The sequence below is a fragment of the Babylonia areolata genome, chromosome 18, assembly GCF_041734735.1.
Source record: "Babylonia areolata isolate BAREFJ2019XMU chromosome 18, ASM4173473v1, whole genome shotgun sequence".
NCBI classification, from domain to species: Eukaryota; Metazoa; Mollusca; class Gastropoda; order Neogastropoda; family Buccinidae; genus Babylonia; species Babylonia areolata.
In genome coordinates, this window is record NC_134893.1 from 56,650,631 (window position 1) to 56,671,070 (window position 20,440).

Below are 20,440 nucleotides of genomic sequence, written 5' to 3' on the forward strand. Positions count from 1 at the left end.
TACCACTCTTTACTATTTGTTGATTATTTGGGTTCGCCTTGCTTCACTGTTTCTTCATTTCAACGATATCATGCCCCTACACGAGGCTTCTTCTTCTTCTTCTGCGTTCGTGGGCTGTAACTCCCACGTTCACTCGTATGCACACGAGTGGGCTTTTACGTGTATGACCGTTTTGACCCCGCCATGTAGGCAGCCATACTCCGTTTTCGGGGGTGTGCATGCTGGGTATGTTCTTGTTTCCATAACCCACCGAACGCTGACATGGATTACAGGATCTTTAACGTGCGTACTTGATCTTCTGCTTGCATATACACACGAAGGGGGTTCAGGCACTAGCAGGTCTGCACATACCTGGGAGATCGTAAAAATCTCCACCCTTCACCCACCAGACGCCGTCACCGTGATTCGAACCCGGGACCCTCAGATTGACAGTCCAACGCTTTAACCACTCGGCTATTGCGCCCGTCCTATAGGAGGCGCTTTGACGGATTTGATTTGTTTAGGCGTTGTTGGGCTTCTGAGTCAGTGCTCGGCAGTGATCATGATGTTGTGTTCTTGGGAAAGGCACATTACTCCAAATGTTCCTTCCTCCACCCCGGCAGGTGGGAATGGGTACCTGACTTTGTGAGGAGAAGGTTTGAAACGGCGGAAGAAGAAGATTGGGCCCCGTCGCCTCTGATCCGTAGACACAGTGGATATAAATTCACTGCACTAGTGGCCGTAAAAGTCTATGAGACCTCTAAACTTTCACTTTACAGGGTTTGAATCCAAGTCACTGCCGATCGTCAGTCCGTAAAGCTGACAGTCTCTTGAAGTGCTTGGAACAACTGTGTTATCTTTAACCACTGGGTGACACGAATCGTTGAAGACTGATCGTGGTCACGTACAAAGCTCGCATCTTTTGACTGGTGAAGATAAGAATGAGAGGGTCTAGTTGTGGGCCAAAGATAAGGATATGTATTTTTTGTTGCAACTGACGTGTCGGTTTCCTTTTTTCTCTTTTTGTTCAGAGTGACATTCATATGCTATATGGTACTATAAGAGAGCGCGCAACCATGGACATTCTCTCTCTCTCTCTCTCAACTCACATACGCCACACAAATATAACACACACACACACACACACACACACACACACACACACACACACACACACACACACACACACACACACACCTACTTCACGCAGACACGCAGAGAGAGAGAGAGAGAGAGAGAGAGAGAGAGAGAGAGAGAGAGAGAGAGAGTCTATTTTCAAACGATGGAGAGAGAGAAAGCGGGTGGAGAGAGAGAGAGAGAGGGAAAGAGACAGAGACAGAGAGAGAGAGAGAGAGAGAGAGAGAGAGAGAGAGAACGAACGAACGAACGAAATTGTTTTAATGAACTTTGGCCATGGACCACAATTCAAAACCAGGGGACTGGGGGTAGACTAGAGATTATAGAAAAAAATCATTTATTAGCATGTAAGCGATTCTTGGGAGTGCCAGTGAAAACACCAAACAAAGTGGTTTATGGTGATCTTGGTAGATATCCGTTATTTATAAACTCGTTATTAAATGTTATAAGGTACTGGTTGAGAATACTACAGATGGATCAAAATAGATTGCCTTACATGGCTTATCAGATGTTGCTTGGATTAGACTTAAATGGAAAACAGTGCTGGGCTTCTCAAGTTAGAGAAATATTATGTACAACAGGTTTTAATTTTGTGTGGTTGCAACAGTGTGTTGGTGATGTGAAAGGATTTCTTATTACTTTCAAGCAAAGACTTATAGATATCTTCATTCAAGAATGGTCGGGTACTATTAGTGATAGAGACAGATATTCATGCTACAGATCATTCAAAGTTGTATTTGAAAAAGAAAAATACATAACAAATGCTGATGAATATTGTTTCAGAGTGGCGTTGTCTCAGGCCCGATTTAATGTGCTTCCTTTAAATAACAATGTTAATAGGTACACTGAAAATGATGTTTTAAAGCATTGTCCTTTTCGCCAAGGTGAACAAGAAGATGAATACCATTTGTTGTTTGTTTGTTCTGTATATAATGATTTACGGACAAAATTTCTTCAAGACTGTTTAAACATGTCTCTTAGTTCACTTCTCCTATCAAACAACATGCAGAGAAATTTCCATGTATCAAAATTTATTTTCCATGCGATCAAAAGGAGAAATCATATACTCAGACCTAATTAAGTAGAATTAATGTCAAGTCCATGAATATTATGATATTGTGTCATCTATTCAAGTGTTATAATACCCCTTCCCATGCCCACCCCCAGTCCCCTGGTTTTGAATTGTGGTCCATGGCCAAAGTTCATTAAAACAATTTCGTTCGTTCGTTCGTTCGAGAGAGAGAGAGAGAGAGAGAGAGGGAGGGAGAGAGAGAGAGAGAGAGGGAAAGAGACAGAGACAGAGAGGACGGTGGGTGGAGTGGGGTGTGGAGGAGGAAGGGTTAGACACACGCAGCTGCTGGCTAGATAAGCAGACCGGAGAGGGAGTGTCGTCAGTGCTCTCTCAGACTTCCTCACAGACGACACACACTATGAAACTCACCGCTCTGCTTCTGCTGGCCGTCATCGGCCTCGTCTGGGGTAAGGGACTGATATATATATATATATATATATATATAAAATTTATTTCTTTTTAACAATATTAGTTACGTCATTTACAGCTTAGTCTTTTGTGAAGGACTATGACTCGTTACGTCATTTACAGCTTAGTCTTTTGTGACGGACTATGACTCTGAAACTAGGAGGCAGGATTGCACTGGCTCTGCAGCCTTGGGGGCTAGTTGGCCTTTGGGAACGATCCTAACACCAACTGTCCCTAAATACCCTCATGGTCGAGAGAGTGGAGATGTAACTCGGGCAAGACACTCTCTACTACAAACAAATTCTAGTCCAGATGGTCTTCGCTGCTGTTCTGGTGGTCCTAGTCGGATACGACTGACTATCTTACATAGTTACAGACTACAAAATATTTTATTATTTCACAAAAAGAGAGAAAACTAAAATCATTTGCGGTGAATGTTACATATCCATGTAAGAGAATCACAGTCATTTAATATGAGTAGATGAAAGACAAAAAAAAGAAGAAAAAAAAAGAGCTGAAATACTAAGTTGAAGTGAACCTCACACACAATAATCCTAATCATTTGTTAGATATTATTTCAAATGTTTGTACTTACATTTAGCTTGGACACCTACTATCCCCTCTGTGTGGATGACAGGGGCTCTTTCAGCATGTATGAACAGCATCCCCACCTTCTGGAAATTATGTGCTAGAATTTTCTCTTTTTTTTCTCTCTCTCTTGTTTTCATTTTCTTACTGTAGTTTCTTCCTTTCTTATTCGCTACTTTGATGGTCCATTTACCTACAACTTTTCCAGAAAAAAAACAACAACAAAACAACTTCGAATATCATATTTTTGTCTTTCTGTTGACTTGATAATTGGGCACTCTTACTTTTTGTTGTTGTTGTTGTTGTTAACAGAACAACCGTAGCCAGTTTATTTTCTAATTTCTGCCAGTCAGTAACGTAGCAACACGTACTAGTACTAGCATACATTGATATATAGGAACACGGAGCAGCGTGGACACAAATACGACCGGGAATGTGACGTACGGTAATCAGTTGTGCACGACCATCATTTCTAACAAAATACCAACGAAAGCGTGACCCTAGCTAGATTTAAATCGCCGACAAACACGATTCTCTTACACTATTATATAACGCAGCTGCTGTGTGTATTATGCAATTGTGAAAATGTATCAAACGCTGCTGCTAAATCAATAATGGTTGGATGTACTGGAGCCCATGGTATTGTCCCGCAGTAGACTGCGCATTTAGGGAACAAAAGGGTTCCTTGACCTACACCTCTTTTTGGACATGATTTTCGTTTTCTTTCTTTCTGTTTCTATGGGTTTTTTTACACCAAAAAGATAAAGAAACGTGTCTTTGTCGTGTGTAAAGTAGCAACCATTGAAACAACAAGCACAAACGTTTTTTTGACGGAAAGAAGAAAATGGTATAAACTTAAGGGGGAAAAAAAGAAGAAAGAAAAAAAAACAAAAAACAAAAAACCAACCAACAAACAAAACCAAAAACCAAAAAAACCAACAAAAAAAAACCAAAACCAAAAAAAAAAAAAACCAAACCAGGACGGGTCTGTGCACAATTCACACGGGCGAAAAAACTTCATTACTTTGCCCCTTTTCATGTACGACTGAGTGGTCAGAAGATAGCGCATCGACCTCTGAGAACAGGCAGGTGGTTAAAACTGGTTTCGTTTTATTATTTTTTTTTTCATGTTTATTTTCCAAACTCTTTTACTTATCAACTAGGTCATTGTGAAAATGCTTTGAAACGCTTTCTTGGCCTACTTACCTGATTCTGTTCCCCTGACCATGCCCAACTTTCTGCCTGCCCCCCACCCCCTTATCCTGCATGAGTGAAATGAGAGGGGGAATGGGGGTGGAGATGGGACAACAATGAGGGTGTGGGGGTGGGGGGTTCGGGGATGGGGAGCGGGGAGTCAACAAGCTACTGAACTTCACCTGTAGCCCCTCCATGGGGAATAAGCCATCGTCCGTCCGTACTTGGAAACGATACTTGGCACTCCTGTGGAACATTTTGATCCCTTGCAGGTCTTTTGTTTTGTTTGTTTTGTTTGCAGAGCAGTTACTTTTACATTGGCCTTCAGGCTAAAGAACAAATTCTACAAGTGTTCTGAAGTATGGAAATCAGTGTTGTGGGCATTTCGCGGCTATGTGCATTAAACACACACACACACACACACACACAAAACACACAACATTATTGTAGTTCTTAAAAACATTCAACATGAATGAAGAAAGTCTGAGAACTTGTGTGATTTGAGGAAAGCAGTTGTAACTGGAAGTTCAGCGGGGGTGGATGGTGTTCTTCTTTTGCCCTACAACATTTTGAGGAGTGTTCAGTCTTTGTTGTTGTAGTACTTTCAACGTGAGGAGGCCACACACCTGTCCCCACAAACAGCGTCGTCTCGACATCCCACCCGGGCTTTCTCTGATCATCCTTGCATCCTCTGCTTGATTTGAAGCTGATTTGAAATTGTTCAGTCCCTTCTTAGAGTGTTTGACATTGTGAACGTGAGACTGAGAAAGATGTGCACAGAGAGCGAGAGAGAGAGAGAGAGAGAGAGAGAGAGAGAGAGAGAGAGAGAGAGAGAGAGGCAATGCTATGAACATTTGTTGGTACTACTTTGCAGGTGCTCCACAAGGTCCCCAGGGCGCAAACTTTGGTAAAGGTGTGTTGTGGTTTATTTTTTATTTTATTTTATTTTATTTTATTTTAAATAATATCTTGAACAAAGAAACTTTTCTTTCAAACACGTTGCGACATTTCATCGGGTTAATGAGAGCACATACATGAACAATTGGCCCCAACACACACGCGCACACACACACACACACACACACACACACACACACACACACACACGCACACACAGCGGAAAATCAAAGAACTGCACTTTCCTTTTTATCCACAAGTATGGGGACTACCATTTAGGCCTACTGGAGCAAGCATCAAGCGTCGTGGAGAAGAAGCAGCTAAAAAAAAAGAAAAAAAAACAAAAAAAAGCAGGAATCATACAAGTAAAATAGCAGCCAAGTCTCTAATGATAATCTAATATCATCAGCAATCAATCAGAGGGAAGTTAGTACTCTTAATATAAGAAATATATTGGGAACTCATTTTGTCATAACATTGAATAACTTCCTTTGTTTGAAATATAATATTCAGCCTGTGTATACTGGTTTCTTCTGTTTGTTGCACATTGAATTACTCAGGGTGTACCCTGTCTGCCACTGTAGCTAGTGCTACAACTTCTACAGCAGTCAGCTAGTACTGTTGTGTGGCGCAGTGGCAGAATCGGTTAATTAAGCGTTGGACTTCTGGAGCCAGTTGCATTGCTTGGTTCTAACTTTTTGACAGTTACACGTGACTAAATGCCTACGTTGACCCAACTACGCCATTGGTCACTTCCATATTACACACAGTTAGTAGCGGGTTACGACCATACTGGGCTCTTCCGTCCGAGCAATACATCTGGCTCCTGTGATCCAGTGTTCACCAGTGATTAGGGTTCGAGGTTCCACTGATTTCGGCATGGTGTTGTGTCCTTGGGAAAGGCACATTACTCCGATGTTCCTCTCTCTGTGCCCAGGTGTGAACGGGGGTTCCTGTCTTGGGTTGGGGAAGGTTAAAATCCGAGGAAAGAGAGGATTTGTATCCCGTCTTCAAGGTGCGCTAAGCCTCAAAGACAGTGGGTACTACTGCACCGTTCCGATGGCGTAAAAGGCGTTGGAACCTTGAACCTCTTTTTAAAAGCTGTTGATTTTTATGCTGATGCTGTGACAAATGTCTGAAAACAACAAGAAACAAACAAAAACAAAGCAACCCCCCAAAAAAAACAACAACAAACAAACAAACAAAAAAAAACCCACAAAAAAACAAAAAACAAAAACAAACAAAAAACAACAACCAAAAAAACAACAACAAAAAACCCCAAACAAAACAAAACACACAAACAAAAAAACAACAAAACAAACAAAAAAACCCCAACCAAACCCAAACAAAAACAAACAAACAAACCCCAACACTGCTGCTAAACAACAACAAAAAAACACAAACAAAACAAACAAACAAACAAGCAAACAAACAAACAAACAAACAAAAAAACAAACCCAAATAAACAACAAAAACAAACAAACCCCAACACTGCTGCTAACTACCTATACTATATACTTTTTTTTTTGTTTTTGCATTGTATTACTGGCGCTTTTTGCTGCGGTGGCATTGATTGATTGATTAACTGATTGATTGATTGATTGACGAATTCTCTTTCTGCACCAGGGTCATTCTTGGTGGGGGCCAACAACTGCAACATGATTCAGTGTATCGTCAGCCCCTGCACCTATACCAAGTGCCCTGCCGGCACCCGGTGCACGTAAGCATAGTCCACACCCCGTTGGATTGCTCCGGGGAGAGGGTGGAGGGGTTAGGGGAGGGGGGGGGGGCGGAGGAGGGTGTGAGGGGGGAGAGATGGGAGGGGGAGCTACTGCTTGCTTAATGCTATACCTATTGTATTGTATTTTTTAAAATTTTATTCGAATAGTATCTATGGATAAGCGAGAAGGTATCATTCCATGTCATATGTATCCTATGATCATGGAGTGATGGCCATGTGGAGTGGTGGCCATGTGGAGTGATAGCCTTGTGGAGTGGTGGCCATGTGGAGTGGTGGCCATGTGGAGTGATAGCCATGTGGAGTGATGGCCATGTGGAGTGATAGCCATGTGGAGTGATGGCCATGTGGAGTGGTGGCCATGTGGAGTGATAGCCATGTGGAGTGGTGGCCATGTGGAGTGATAGCCATGTGGAGTGATAGCCATGTGGAGTGGTGGCCATGTGGAGTGATGGCCATGTGGAGTGGTGGCCATGTGGAGTGGTGGCCATGTGGAGTGATAGCCATGTGGAGTGGTGGCCATGTGGAGTGGTGGCCATGTGGAGTGATAGCCATGTGGAGTGGTGGCCATGTGGAGTGATAGCCTTGTGGAGTGGTGGCCATGTGGAGTGGTGGCCATGTGGAGTGATAGCCATGTGGAGTGGTGGCCATGTGGAGTGATAGCCATGTGGAGTGGTGGCCATGTGGAGTGATGGCCATGTGGAGTGGTGGCCTAATGATAACGCGTCCGCATAGGAAACGTAAGAATCAGAGGGCATGGGATCGAACCACACAATCGCCAGATTTTCCCCTCCATTAGCCCTTGAGTGGTGGTCTGGACGCTAGTCATTCGGCTGTGATGAAAAACCGAGGTCCCGTGTGCAGCATGCGCATGCACTTAGCGCACGTGAAAGAACTAACGGCAACAGAAGGGTTGTTCCTTGCAAAATTCCGTAAAAAGCACCCCACAAAACACTTTGATAGAAAAGCAAATACACCTAGAGACAGAAAAAGTGAACAAAAAGAAGAAAAAAGGTGGGGTTACGCTGTAGCGACGTGCTTTCCCCGGGGAGAGCTGCCCGAATGTTACAGACGGAAATACGCTGTGACCCTCCCCCAAAAAGTGCAAAACTAATACAGTACATTAAAAAAACAACTAATATAGTACATTACAAAATCCCGATCAGCATCCCTCGTTGGATGCCGGGAGCTCTTTCAGCAGGTACCCCACCCTTCTCAAAAAATCTGAGTTTGAAATTTCCTTTTTTTTAATTTTTTCATCGCTCTCTTTCTTTCTGGCTTTTGATCCTTTTTCTTTCGGTCGTCTCTCCCTTTCTTGTTTTCTGCTTCGCTGGTCGATTGAACTGTACTTTTTCTTCTTCTGGAAACCTTTGAATGGTTTTTGAAACATATTTTTTTTCTGGACTTGGTAATCAGGCACTGTGTCGTTTTCTTCATTTTTTGTGTGCATACAAGACGTGTGAGGTTTCCATTGGCAATCCTTGGTTTTATATGCATGTTATTATCAATATATCAATTTTGTTTACTGCGTACTATTTTGTTTATATTCAGGTTATTATCACTCTTACTATTTTTTTTTTTGAATGATCCTCTGTTGAAAAGTTCATGGGATGGTCAAGGTCAATGTCAGAGACATGGTGTAGGTTTATGTGCATGAATGTGACAATACTTGTGTTCTTTTCCAGTTTTGTCCCCTAATTTCTAAGGCACCGATATTTGCAGTTTTTTCAGCTTTGACATGACTGTCTGTGGTCGGCTGGGCTATAAGTAACAAAAGTAACAAAAGTTAAAGAGTACAAGTTGATCTTGTCTGTCTGAAGTTCCAGGGGTTACAGTTTGACGGTTTGCGATAGTGTCCAAGGGAAAAAGAACAGAAGAGAGGGGGGGATGTTTGATGACATGACTCGCAGACTATTACTACTACAACTACTACTACAGGGGAAAAGAAGAAGAGTGAGGGTGTTCGATGACTCAAAGACTACTACTACTACTACTACTACTGATAATAAAAATGAGAAGAAGAAGAAGAAAGAAAAGAAGAATGCGTTTACATAGCGTTTTCAAACCTCTAAAAGTCAGACTTAGCATACAAGTACAAACACCTGCGCACGAACGCTTGCACACATACGCGCATACGAAGGCGCACACAAACATGCATGGAAGAAATAGATGTAGATCGATAGAATACATACATGGAATGGAGTGCTTTGATTTTTTGTAGAGACCGCTTGAAAGGGAATGTTTTTAGATTTGTTTTTAAAAGGAAATGCGTGAGGAACTGAAAAATAAAGGCAGTGAATATCTGGTCTGTACAGCCCAACACTCGGTTTATATCGCATATTGACATAAGTTTTTACATTTGGGCCAACAGCAAAGTGACAGCTGTATTATCAATGGTTTCTCCAGTCAATGGGAAATCATTTACAGCTTAGTCTTTTGTGAAGGACTATGACTCTCAAACTAGGAGGCAAAATTGCAATGGTTCTTAGTGCTGCAGCCTTGTGGGCTAGTTGGCCTTTGGGAACCATCCCAACGCCGACTGTCCTAAAACCCTCCTGGCCGAGAGAGTGAGGATGTAACTTGGGCAAGACACTCTCCACTATAATCAAATTCTAGCCCAAATAGTCGAAACAGCAGCTGCCTCCTCTGCTGTTCTGATGGTCATAGTCGGACACGACTGACTATCATATAAAATAATATTTTTTTTTTTATACAGTTGTAGAACTAAACTAAGTTTATTGTCAGTTAAGAATCGGAGGGGGCGGGAGCTGATACATTTTGCATTCATGTGGAAAGTACTCTCTCTCTCTCTCTCTCTCTCTCTCTCTCTCTGTGTGTGTGTGTGTGTGTGTGTGTGTGTTTACGCATTTTCTGCAAAGCGTCTAACACCCTATTTAGAGAATAGTCGCAATGAAAAGTTTCACCATCATCATCATCGTTATCATTATTATCTTTATGCAAAATGTTATCATTATTGTTATTATTATTGCATGTATCATACGAACATTTCGTTTTGTTTGTCTCATTTCCACAGGAGCTGCAACTGTCAGGCCAGCTGTGAGCCAGACCTTGTTGGATGAAATGGGCACTGGTGTCTGAAATGGAGTCGGATAGATATCGGAAGGAAACAATGCATGAACCCACTTGCTCGAAATATGTTTCCCCCGCAACGGAGGAATTAAACATATAATTATATATACCTATTTTTTTCTCTCTTTACGTGTACACAAATACATGTACACACACACACACACGTATGTATATACATAAGTAATTATACATTTTCATATATATACAATATAGATATAATGTGTGTGTGTGTGTGTGTGTGTGTGAGGACAAAGAGTTTAATTTGTAAGGCCTTTTGTGTGTGTGCATGTGTGTGTTGTGTGTGTCTGTGCGCGCGCGCATGCACAATTCATATCATCACTTTGAATTGACACATAGTGAAGTGCAGTTTGTTTTTAATCCACAGTGTCTTCTGTGATGTTTTCCAGTCCGGAACTTTTTTTTTTCCTTCGAAATCTAAATCTCCACTTCATTCAACATCCCTTAGAACAGTCAATTGATGTTAACATAAAAATGAAATCCTATTTTCACACCCAGCCACACACACACAAATACCCTACCCCCCTACACCCCGCCCCCCCTCACCCCCCTCCCCACACACACATACACACTCTCACACGAAAACCAACACTAGAAGTTCAAGACGAACATGAGTCACAAAGGTGGCAGGCAGACCGGAGTAGGTCTGAGGGACTTTTCAAACTGAACATGGAAATCTTCGTGACATACCGATAAGCTCTTACTTTCTCTATACCGCTGGGCCAAGTGGACCTTGTGAGAGAGGCAGAACGTCAGCGAAGGATTCTACTGTTGTTTTTTCTGTCCTGTTTGCCTAAAGCAACAGCTGTCCAAGAAATGATTTATTTTTTTAGTCTGGTCGAATCATGTGCATTTTGGCTAAAAGCACTGCTGGGTGACGGTATGAAAAGATCTAAGACGGCTAAAATATTGTCATATGATTATATATACCCCACCCCCCACCCCAATCCTTGCATATTCTGTTGGCTGAACATTTAGAAAAGCCATGAGGAAAGGCATTTAAACCTTGGTAATAACTGGAGTTATTAGAAATTGGACAAGGAACTTATCATGTTGGTACCGAAATGCAAGTCAGTCTTTTTGTGTGGCATTTCTTTATGGCTGAGCCAAAAACAGGTGACAGTGAATTGATGTGGTGAAGACATACTCTTCAAAGGAAAAACAACATATAACAAGGCACAAACACATAAATTACACGTTCAATGATAAATGAAAATTCTGTCCTTTTTCGTGATGTCAGAATTAAATGTGTTGTGTAATCACTAATAGAATGATTTCTTGCCATTTTAAACAAGAGATGGAAATTTATGTATTCATAACAACAATAACATAACACAAGAAAGAGAAGCCAACATCAGAGTACATCCACACAGTTCTAATGATGTGGAAGGGCTGAAGGCGTGAAGGAAAGAAGATGGTGCTTTGTTGCTGACGACATTATGTACCGGTGTTCGCGGCACATAACTTTTCTCGCACTTGGCTACGTGTTGTCGCCAGCGACAATGTATGCCAGAGTGTATCTATGACTCATCAACAACGTACCTGCCATTTCTTCTCTCTGTATGCATATTTAGTGCATGTATGTGTGCGCGTGCACGATTTGGTATCGCTTTGTTTTAACAAAATGACAAGTAGTACAACACAGTTGAGGTTTTGTTAATAAACGAAATTTAATCATTACATAGTGTCTTCCATAAACTTTTATTAAAAGATAAAATACGCCACAACGAACGAATACTTGTAAACTGGTGTTGAATAAATAAATGGAGTAAAAATAAAACTTGTGGCTGCATTTCAAATTCCACATGCCCATGCTGTCAGTACAAAACAAGAGTCAAGGGAGCCAAACCCAATACTAACCCCCCTCCCCCAAAAAAACAAAACAAAACAAAAAACCCAAAAAAAAACAAACCCCAAACCCCCCAAAACAACAACAACTAGCAACAACCAAAAAACTACCATCCTGTGAGGTGAACACGTTTGTGGCACATACCATCAGATCTTGATCATCGATGTCAAAGAAAAAAAAAAACATGGTCGTCTGATTTACGAGCACGGTGATTCTTTCGTTAATTAAACTGGCAATAAAATACATTTCAATTGAACACCATTTCTATTTGAACAATCTGACCAAGTAAAACGAAAAAGAAAACATAAAAACAGAAACGCATACAACAACTGTGCTAAAATATAGTCAACTTTCTGTACACCTAGCTACAAGTTGAGCAGTCGTTAGTACTCTTCATCTCTGTACATGCTTTGTCTGTACAAGTCCCATTGAGACGGTGCATCAGCCAATGGTGGTTCTCCGGTGGTTGTCATACTGACAAAGGGTGTGTGTGCAGAATGTTGCTTTGCGGCGCTACGTTCAACCTCAGCAGAACGTTCGTCACCAACACCTCTTCTTGCATCGTGTCTGTTTTCAGCACGTTTGTTTGCTGTATGGCTGTCCTTGTTCTTGGCAGCAGTGCGTGGTTTAGCTCTGCCTTTACTGGCTGCAGAATTTTTAGCAGCACGTTTGTCTGATGTGCCTTTTCCTGTTGCAAGGTGTTTGTTCACAACACGGCGTTTGCTTCTACGGGTTTTGTTGGAGGCACGTTTCCGTGCTGCTGCACGTATTTTGTCACGAGTTTTGTTGGTTCGCTTGTGGGCGGTGCGTTTGCCTGCGTTAGGTTTTCTTGCGGTAGGTTTGCCTGCAGCAGATCTTCTTGCAGTTAGTTTTCTTCCGGTGCGTTTTCTTGCAGCAAGCCTGCGTGCGTTTCGTCTGGAGCGTCGGCAGGTGCTGCAGCAGATGCGGCGGAATCCCTTGGAGAGACACTTTAAGCTCAGGCCGCGGGCGTGGCGACAGAAGGTGTACTTGTCCGAACAGAAATGTCCGCCCTTCACACCTGACACGAGAGGAAGCCAAACAGGGCATGGGGTTTTAATGCGGCCTACACATCCAATAAATACAAAGAAAATAAGCAAAATATGTTCGTATGACATAAAACCGACTAGATATGTGTATATGAACAAACAAACCACATGAAATTATAAGGTTGAAAGAGGTTAAAGATCCCATAGCCGTTTACAGCAGTCGGGACTGTGCCTACAGCTCAGCGTCGGAGGGTCAGTGGGCCCAAACCCTCTCCTTCCGCAGTTTTAACCCCCACCCCCCACCCCCGAAGTAAACTACCAATTCGCTCAAGGGTGGAGTGTGGAAAAATCGGAGTAAAATGTCTTTCCCAAGGATACAATACCATGTCGAAACCGGGTGTAGAATCCTGATCACTGATAAATGCTGGATTTTACATACATACATTATATATATATATATATATATATATATATATATATATATATATATATATATATATATATATATATATATATATATATATATTCACACACACACACACACACACACACACAGATGTGTATGGAAATAGATCACCAGAAATGTGCTACGAGTCTTATTCTTCATTCGTGGGCTGCGACTCCCACGTTCAATAGTGTACTGAGTGGGTTTTTACGTGTATGATCGTTTTTACCCCCGCTATGGGGTGGGGGTTCTATACCAGGTATGTTCTTCTTTCCATAGCCCACCTAACGCTGACATGGATCTCGGGAGCTTTAACGTGTGTATTTGATCATCTGCATGCGTATACATATCGAGGGGGTTCAGGCACTAACAGGTCAGCACATCTGTTCACTTGGGAGATCGGAAAAATCTCCAACCCTTTACCACCACCGGGATTCCAGCCCAGGACCCCCAGACTGAAAGTCCAATGCTTTAACCACTGGGCTGTTTCGCCCGTCATGTGCTATCAGCAAAGTGTGGTTCGTAGTTTGCATTCACAGGCACTGACGGAAGTCGGAGGAGTGTGGGGGTGGGGGAGGGGGGGCGTGTGAATCTGCTGGTTTGGTTTCCTCAAACATTTTGCCGTTCAGGGGAAGCAAGCGCATATGCTTACCCCCTTCAGTAGACGCAGTTGCCTCCCCTGCGGTTGCTCCGCGGCAGTTTGCTTTCTTCCCTTGTTACGTTATCTTGGAACCCCCCCCCCCCCCCCCCCCCCCCCTCCCCCCCCTCCCACACACCCCAGAAAACCAACCTTTACAGCGCCCCTTGTTGCACATGCGCGAGAGCGAGGGAGGGCTGTCCTTGCACCAGACGTCATCAGAGTCGGTGAGGGGGTCCCCGCAATACGCAGTGCGCCACTGTCGGCCTTGACCGCACGTCACGGAGCACTGAGGGGACACCACGGGTACAGCAGTCATGGAGACAGGAAGCAGAGCGATGCAGAATGCATTACAACAAAAACAACTACTACTACTACTACTACTAAATATATTCATCTTAAAAAATAGCGCGACAACAACAACAAAAACAACAACTACTGCTACTACTACTACTGCTACTACTACTACTACTCATAAATATATTCAGCTTACAAAATACCGCGACAACAACAACAACAACTACTACTATTATTATTCATAAATATATTCATCTTAAAAAATAGCGCGACGACAACAACAACAACAACTACTACTACCACCACTACTACTACTACCATTCATAAATATATTCATCTTAAAAAATAGCGCGACGACAACAACAACAACTACTACAACTACTACTATTACTACTACTACTACCACCACCACCACCATTCATAATATATTAATCTAAAAAAACAAAACAAAAACAAAAAACAGCGCTGGAGCTTTAGGGAAAGCAAATCCATGGTATTGTGTATTTCGTATCATTTCTTCACTGCGTTTCAATCCTTTAAAACAAATCTATTCACATTCTTCAAGCAGCCTCTAGGAAATTCAAGTATTCCATTCTATAATTGTATTCTATGGATTCACATTTATATATCCCTCGCGTGTTTGTGTGTGCGTACGTGTGTGTTTGTGTGTGTGTGTGCATGTTTCCATACCCCCAGGCCCCCCCCCCCCCACACACACACACACACACACACACACACACACACACGGACAACCGACATCGGTTGGGTGGGTGCCGTCGATCGAGGTGGGTGCCGTCGACTCTTTTCAGACCAGAGAGAGAGAGAGAGAGAGGGAGAGAGAGAGAGGGGGGGGAAGTTGGTGTGGGGTTGGGTGATGGTAACGCTTAGAAAAGAACCACCCCCCCTTCCCTCACCCCTGTCCCCTCACCTGTGACCAGGGCCCCGTGGACCAGCGGAGGTCGCAGGGCGGGGTGGAGCAGGGTCTGGCGAGGCGGGGCGCGGTGGTCGGGTGGCCGCAGTGGTCTGGAGGCACGGTGAGGGCCGTGCGGTTGTGGCGGAAGTACACCCGGCACTGGTACTCCCTGAGCTCCTCCCCCTCCTCCCCGCACTGCTTGGCGCTACACGGGCTCCAGCGGTCCGTCAGCACCCACTTGTGTCTGTGGGGAGGGGGATTCGAACCAAACTGTCAAGCAGCAAACATGTTTACACTTTTTTTTCCTTTCCCCTTGTCATGCAGGGTTCTATTAGCAGTCTCCACATTTTTTCCCCTCAAGAAAGAATGACTAGTGTTCACAACAAGGCGTGGACGTTCACTCTGCCAGTCACACGCAGAGGAGTAGAGGGAAAGAAATGTGGATTGTTTTCTTTCCCCTTGCCAAGACGGTTCTGTTGGCAATGTCCGCAATAAAAGTGGAGTGATGGCCAAGAGGTAACGCGTCCGCCTAGGAAGCGAGAGAATCTGAGCGCGCTGGTTCGAATCACGGCTCAGCCGCCGATGTTTTCTCCCCCTCCACTAGACCTTGAGTGGTGGTCTGAACGCTAGTCATTCGGATGAGACGATAAACCGAGGTCCCGTGTGCAGCATGCAATTAGCGCACGTAAAAGAACCCACGGCAACAAAGGGGTTGTTCCTGGCAAAATTCTGTAGAAAAATCCACTTCGATAAGAAAAAACAAAAAAAACTGCACGCAGGAAAAAAATACAAAAAAATGGGTGGCGCTGTAGTGTAGCGACGCGCTCTCCCTGGGAAGAGCAGCTCGAATTTCACACACAGAAATCTGCTGTGATAAAAAGAAATACAAATACAAATAATTTTCCCTTCAAGAGGGAATGAGTACTGTTGACAAAGCCTGGAAGTCCACTCCGCCAGTGACACACAAAGGAAGTGGAGGGAAAGAAATGTGGATACTGCCGTTCTGTTCTCTCAATGCAGGTTATCTGACAATGATCACTGTGACAAAGTACTGTAACATTCACTGAAGATCGCAATGTTCAGATGAATACACAGGCCTACTAACGTTTCGAGATTTCGTTGATATGAGCGGGAAGTACTGTTCCTCTTTGGTCAAGACAAAGGCACACACAACCACACACAACCACTGCTTAACTCACTCAGTACGGCCAGCCCTCTCTTCTCCTCTACACAGACCCCTCGGATGTCCAGTGGGTGTCTGAATGACCCAACCTTTAGCTTCCGTCGTCAGAATTGTGGTATTCTTTGTCAACATTCAAGTCTTCAGTATAAGAGCCTTCCGCTTGCAATATTTTGATGATGGTAATTGGGGTGAAACGCTGTTAACGTCGTCTCTTTCGCCGTTCGTATGGAGAGAGTTAACCCTTCCCTTCAGCAAACACAGACAAGGGACTGTTGAGAAAAAAACAACAAAAAAACACTCCCCCAAACAACAACAACAAACAAACAAACAAACAAACAAACAAAACAACAACAACAACAACAAAAACCAACAAAAACAAACCAACCCATAACCTTCCTTTTAAAACGACAGCTCCATGTCCGTTCACATCCCATTTCTTTCTGTGACTTACTCAGAAACGACGGCGGACAGGGTGACACACAGTCAGCATTTTGTGAAGACTGGGCTCTCTACGATCGGCTTCGGATCCACTCTGTTTACGCATACCCAGATTCAAACACTCCACTGTTGGACGCCGTTCTTTCTCGGTCTCTGGACCTTGTATTTGGAATGAACTTCCTCTTTCGCTTCGTCAGGTCTCTGCACTCAGCTCTTTCAAGTCCTGCCTTAATTAAAACCCACCTCTTCACAAGAGAACCTGCATTCCCTGCCTCTTCCTTGTCTTCAGTTTCTTCAGTTTTAGAGTTATGCATGCGTGTCAATGACTGGTGTGAAAGCGCTTAGATTTGTATCTGCACAAGATTCAGCGCAATACAAATACCGTTATTATTATTATTATTAAGGAAGAGAAAACTATGCACTTTTCAGCGGTTGGCATCGAGGGAGTGAAGTAGTTACAGTTGCTGCCAACAGCCCAGCCGACCGCGGTGGGCCATGCCAGGCATGAACAAACTAAATACTGTCCCCGAACACCCCCTCCAACCCTCCCCCCACCACCCAGTGAGCGAGTGGAGCCAAGATGAGTGGCTGGTACGCTGTGAGAGGATCAGAGAGCAATGGTGAAATATGAATATAAATCATACAAATATATTCATATTTCAAACTGTTCACCAGTTTATCTCCGATTCAAATAGATTTTAGCTTAGAAAGTATTGTGAAGAAGGGGTACAACATGATTCTATTCGTAAAATATATGTCGGATTTATTTGACTGACCAAATATTCAAAGTTGAATGGATTGGCCAATGATCTGTTAGAATTTCTCCTCTCCCCTCTGTTCCCCCTCCTCCACCACCTTACCCACCATTCTTCTAAATTTTCTTCTTCTTCTTCGTGTTTTTCTTCTATTAGGCCAACTACTCTGGTGATAATAAATTTAATCTCATGTTAATATTGATATTAGCATTATTTTACTATATTATGTACTGTTTGTTTATTTGCTTTATTTCATTATTTCATTACTTACTGTTTATGAATGTTATTTGATACAAGTCATAATATGGTTCATCAGCCGTCATGATAAAATTGAAGTGCAACGTTGTGAGCACAGTATAAGCTTTAAGCTTGTTGATGCTCTTTTGTCATTCATTGCATTGTAATCATGTGTATTGTTGAATAATTAAAGATTATTTAAACCAGCAGGTGTGGGACAGGGAGGCAGTGTGTACCTACACGGCCCTCTGGGAGAGGCGGGGTCTGCGGGCAGCGCTCAGCTGACGGCGGCAGGTCTGGCAGCACATGTCCTGGAAGAGGCGGGACTGGCACCTGGTCCCCACCTCCAATGACTGCCCGCACTGGGACAGCTTGTCCCGGCACTCGTCGTCACCAAGGGTGTCCGGGATGTCTGCATGGAAATAGATGAAGAGATAGATATATAGGTAGATAGACAGATAAAAGAAAATAAAAATTAAACACACACACACACACACACACACACACACACACACACACACACACACACACACACACACACATATATATATATATATATATATATCCTACTGCATTTGTGTTTGCATATCATTTCCGGTTCATGTTTGAAGCCTTAATATAAGGACATATTCTCTCTTTCTCTCTCTCTCTTTATATATATATATATATATATATATAGATAGATAGATAGATAGATAGAGAGAGAGAGAGAGAGAGAGAGAGAGAGAGCGAGAGAGAGAGAGAGATCTATCCACCACTCTGTATCACCTCTATATCTCTCTCATTATCCGTTTACCTTAGCTGATCGTGAATATAATTATACATATCTGCAAGAACTCCAATGTATATTTCTTCAGGACTCCAAGCCTTCAAAGAACGAGACCTTCATCACGCCAAGAACCCAACGCTGAACGACGCAGCAAGTCAATAGATTGTTAACATCAAATCTGCCTTACCTTCCTTGTCCTTGGAAATGGCAACGCTAGTACGATCTCATGCGAGTGCGCGCTTGCACACACACACACACACACACACACACACACACACACACACACATTACAACACACAAAACACACCCTCACCATTACAGAGCCCCATGTCACAGGTCTTGGAGAGGGGCGGAGGACTGTCCTTGCACCAGACGTCATCAGAGTCGGTGAGGGGGTCCCCGCAGTACGCAGTGCGCCACTGTCGGCCTTGACCGCACGTCACGGAGCACTGAGGGGACACCACGGGTACAGCAGTCATGGAGACAGGAAGCAGAGCGGAGCAGAACATATTACAAACTGAACAACAACAACTACTACTATTACTACTAATAATAATAACGGTATTTATATAGCGCTGAATCTTGTGCATATACAAATCAAAGCGCTTTCGCACCAGTCATTCACACGCATGCATAACTCTAAAACTGGAGAAACTGAAGACAAGGAAGAGGCAGGCAAGGGAGGCTATTTTGGGAAGAGGTGGGTTTTAAGGCCAGACTTTAAAGAGCTGAGTGTGGAGACTTGACGAAGAGAAAGATGAAGTTCATTCCAACTGCAAGGTCCAGAGACAGAAAGAACAGCGGCCAACAGTCGAGAGTTTGAATCAGAGTGGATCCGAAGCTGATCGTAGTGAGCGAGTGAGTACTACTACTACTGCTGCTACAATAATAACACCACCACCAACAACAGCAACTACTACTACTACGCATAAATATATCTATTAAAAAAAAACAAACAAGCTGTGAACCTTTGGGGGAAACAAATCAAAGTACTACAGAAAAGGTCACCTAAAACCCTGAGAAGGAGTGAGTGAGTGGGGGGTTAAATGGAAATCCGCGAGAGAACATATCCACTTCATTCTCTTTTCCCCTACGGTTGTGGATTTGATTTCTTCTTCACAGGTGTTTGCATCGTCTCTCGCTCGTTTTCTTTGTGACCCCAGTACACTTGATAATAAAGACATGTCATATCATATCAAAATCCACCCGTTTTGTATCATTTCCATCTTTCTCTCATTTTCTGTTTTTCTTAGCTGATCACGAAAAGTAAAACAAAAAAATTATACGAATGAAAGAGACATCCAAGACTTGTACACACACACACACACACACACACACACACACACACACACACACGCACGAACGCACACACACACACACACACACACACACACACACACACACACACACACACGGTGATCAGGATGTAAAAAAAGTTGTAAAAGCTTATTCTTTTACCCTCAGTAAAGATCATTTTGACTTGACACACACACACACCTCGGACCACTCTCCGACCGTCCATGTCAGGCCGCAAGGTGGCGCGGAGCAGTTCCTGGTCACCATGGGAACGGTGCGGGGGTCACAGAGGGAGCTGTCCACAGTGAGGTAGGTGTGGTTGTTGCTGTAGTGGGCCTGACACACGTAGCCCTGTGTCTGAACCCCGCCCTGCCCGCACTGTGTCGCGTTGCACGTGCTCCACGCCTCTGTCAGTGTCCACACGTACCTGTGGGGAAAAGGAATGACAAGTTCATCTGAAGAACAAGCCGTGTCATGAAAGACTCGCTTTGCT

At 43.4% G+C, this 20,440-nt stretch overlaps 1 protein-coding gene and 1 long non-coding RNA gene across 3 annotated transcripts in view; one reads left to right on the forward strand and one right to left on the reverse strand.

The window, feature by feature from the left end:
• Window positions 1-2,476: 2,476 nt before the first annotated feature.
• LOC143292084 (uncharacterized) lies at window positions 2,477-10,208 on the forward strand. Its single transcript, XR_013056619.1, has 4 exons — window positions 2,477-2,595; window positions 5,253-5,291; window positions 6,902-6,995; window positions 10,048-10,208. It is a non-coding gene; the product is annotated as an uncharacterized LOC143292084 (long non-coding RNA).
• Window positions 10,209-11,591: 1,383 nt separating this feature from the next.
• Window positions 11,592-20,440, reverse strand: part of LOC143292085 (A disintegrin and metalloproteinase with thrombospondin motifs 2-like) — a 106,872-nt gene continuing 98,023 nt past the window's right edge. The window contains exons 21-26 of one of the 2 annotated variants that reach the window (XM_076602259.1): window positions 20,149-20,374; window positions 18,965-19,100; window positions 18,123-18,294; window positions 15,285-15,513; window positions 14,213-14,348; window positions 11,592-13,009 (exon numbers count right to left, since the gene is read on the reverse strand). In XM_076602259.1, the coding sequence (XP_076458374.1) occupies window positions 12,354-13,009; window positions 14,213-14,348; window positions 15,285-15,513; window positions 18,123-18,294; window positions 18,965-19,100; window positions 20,149-20,374 (1,555 nt within the window). In that variant the 3' untranslated portion in view covers window positions 11,592-12,353. The remainder of the gene's footprint in view (window positions 13,010-14,212; window positions 14,349-15,284; window positions 15,514-18,122; window positions 18,295-18,964; window positions 19,101-20,148; window positions 20,375-20,440) is intronic. The other variant, XM_076602258.1, reaches the window with a different exon arrangement.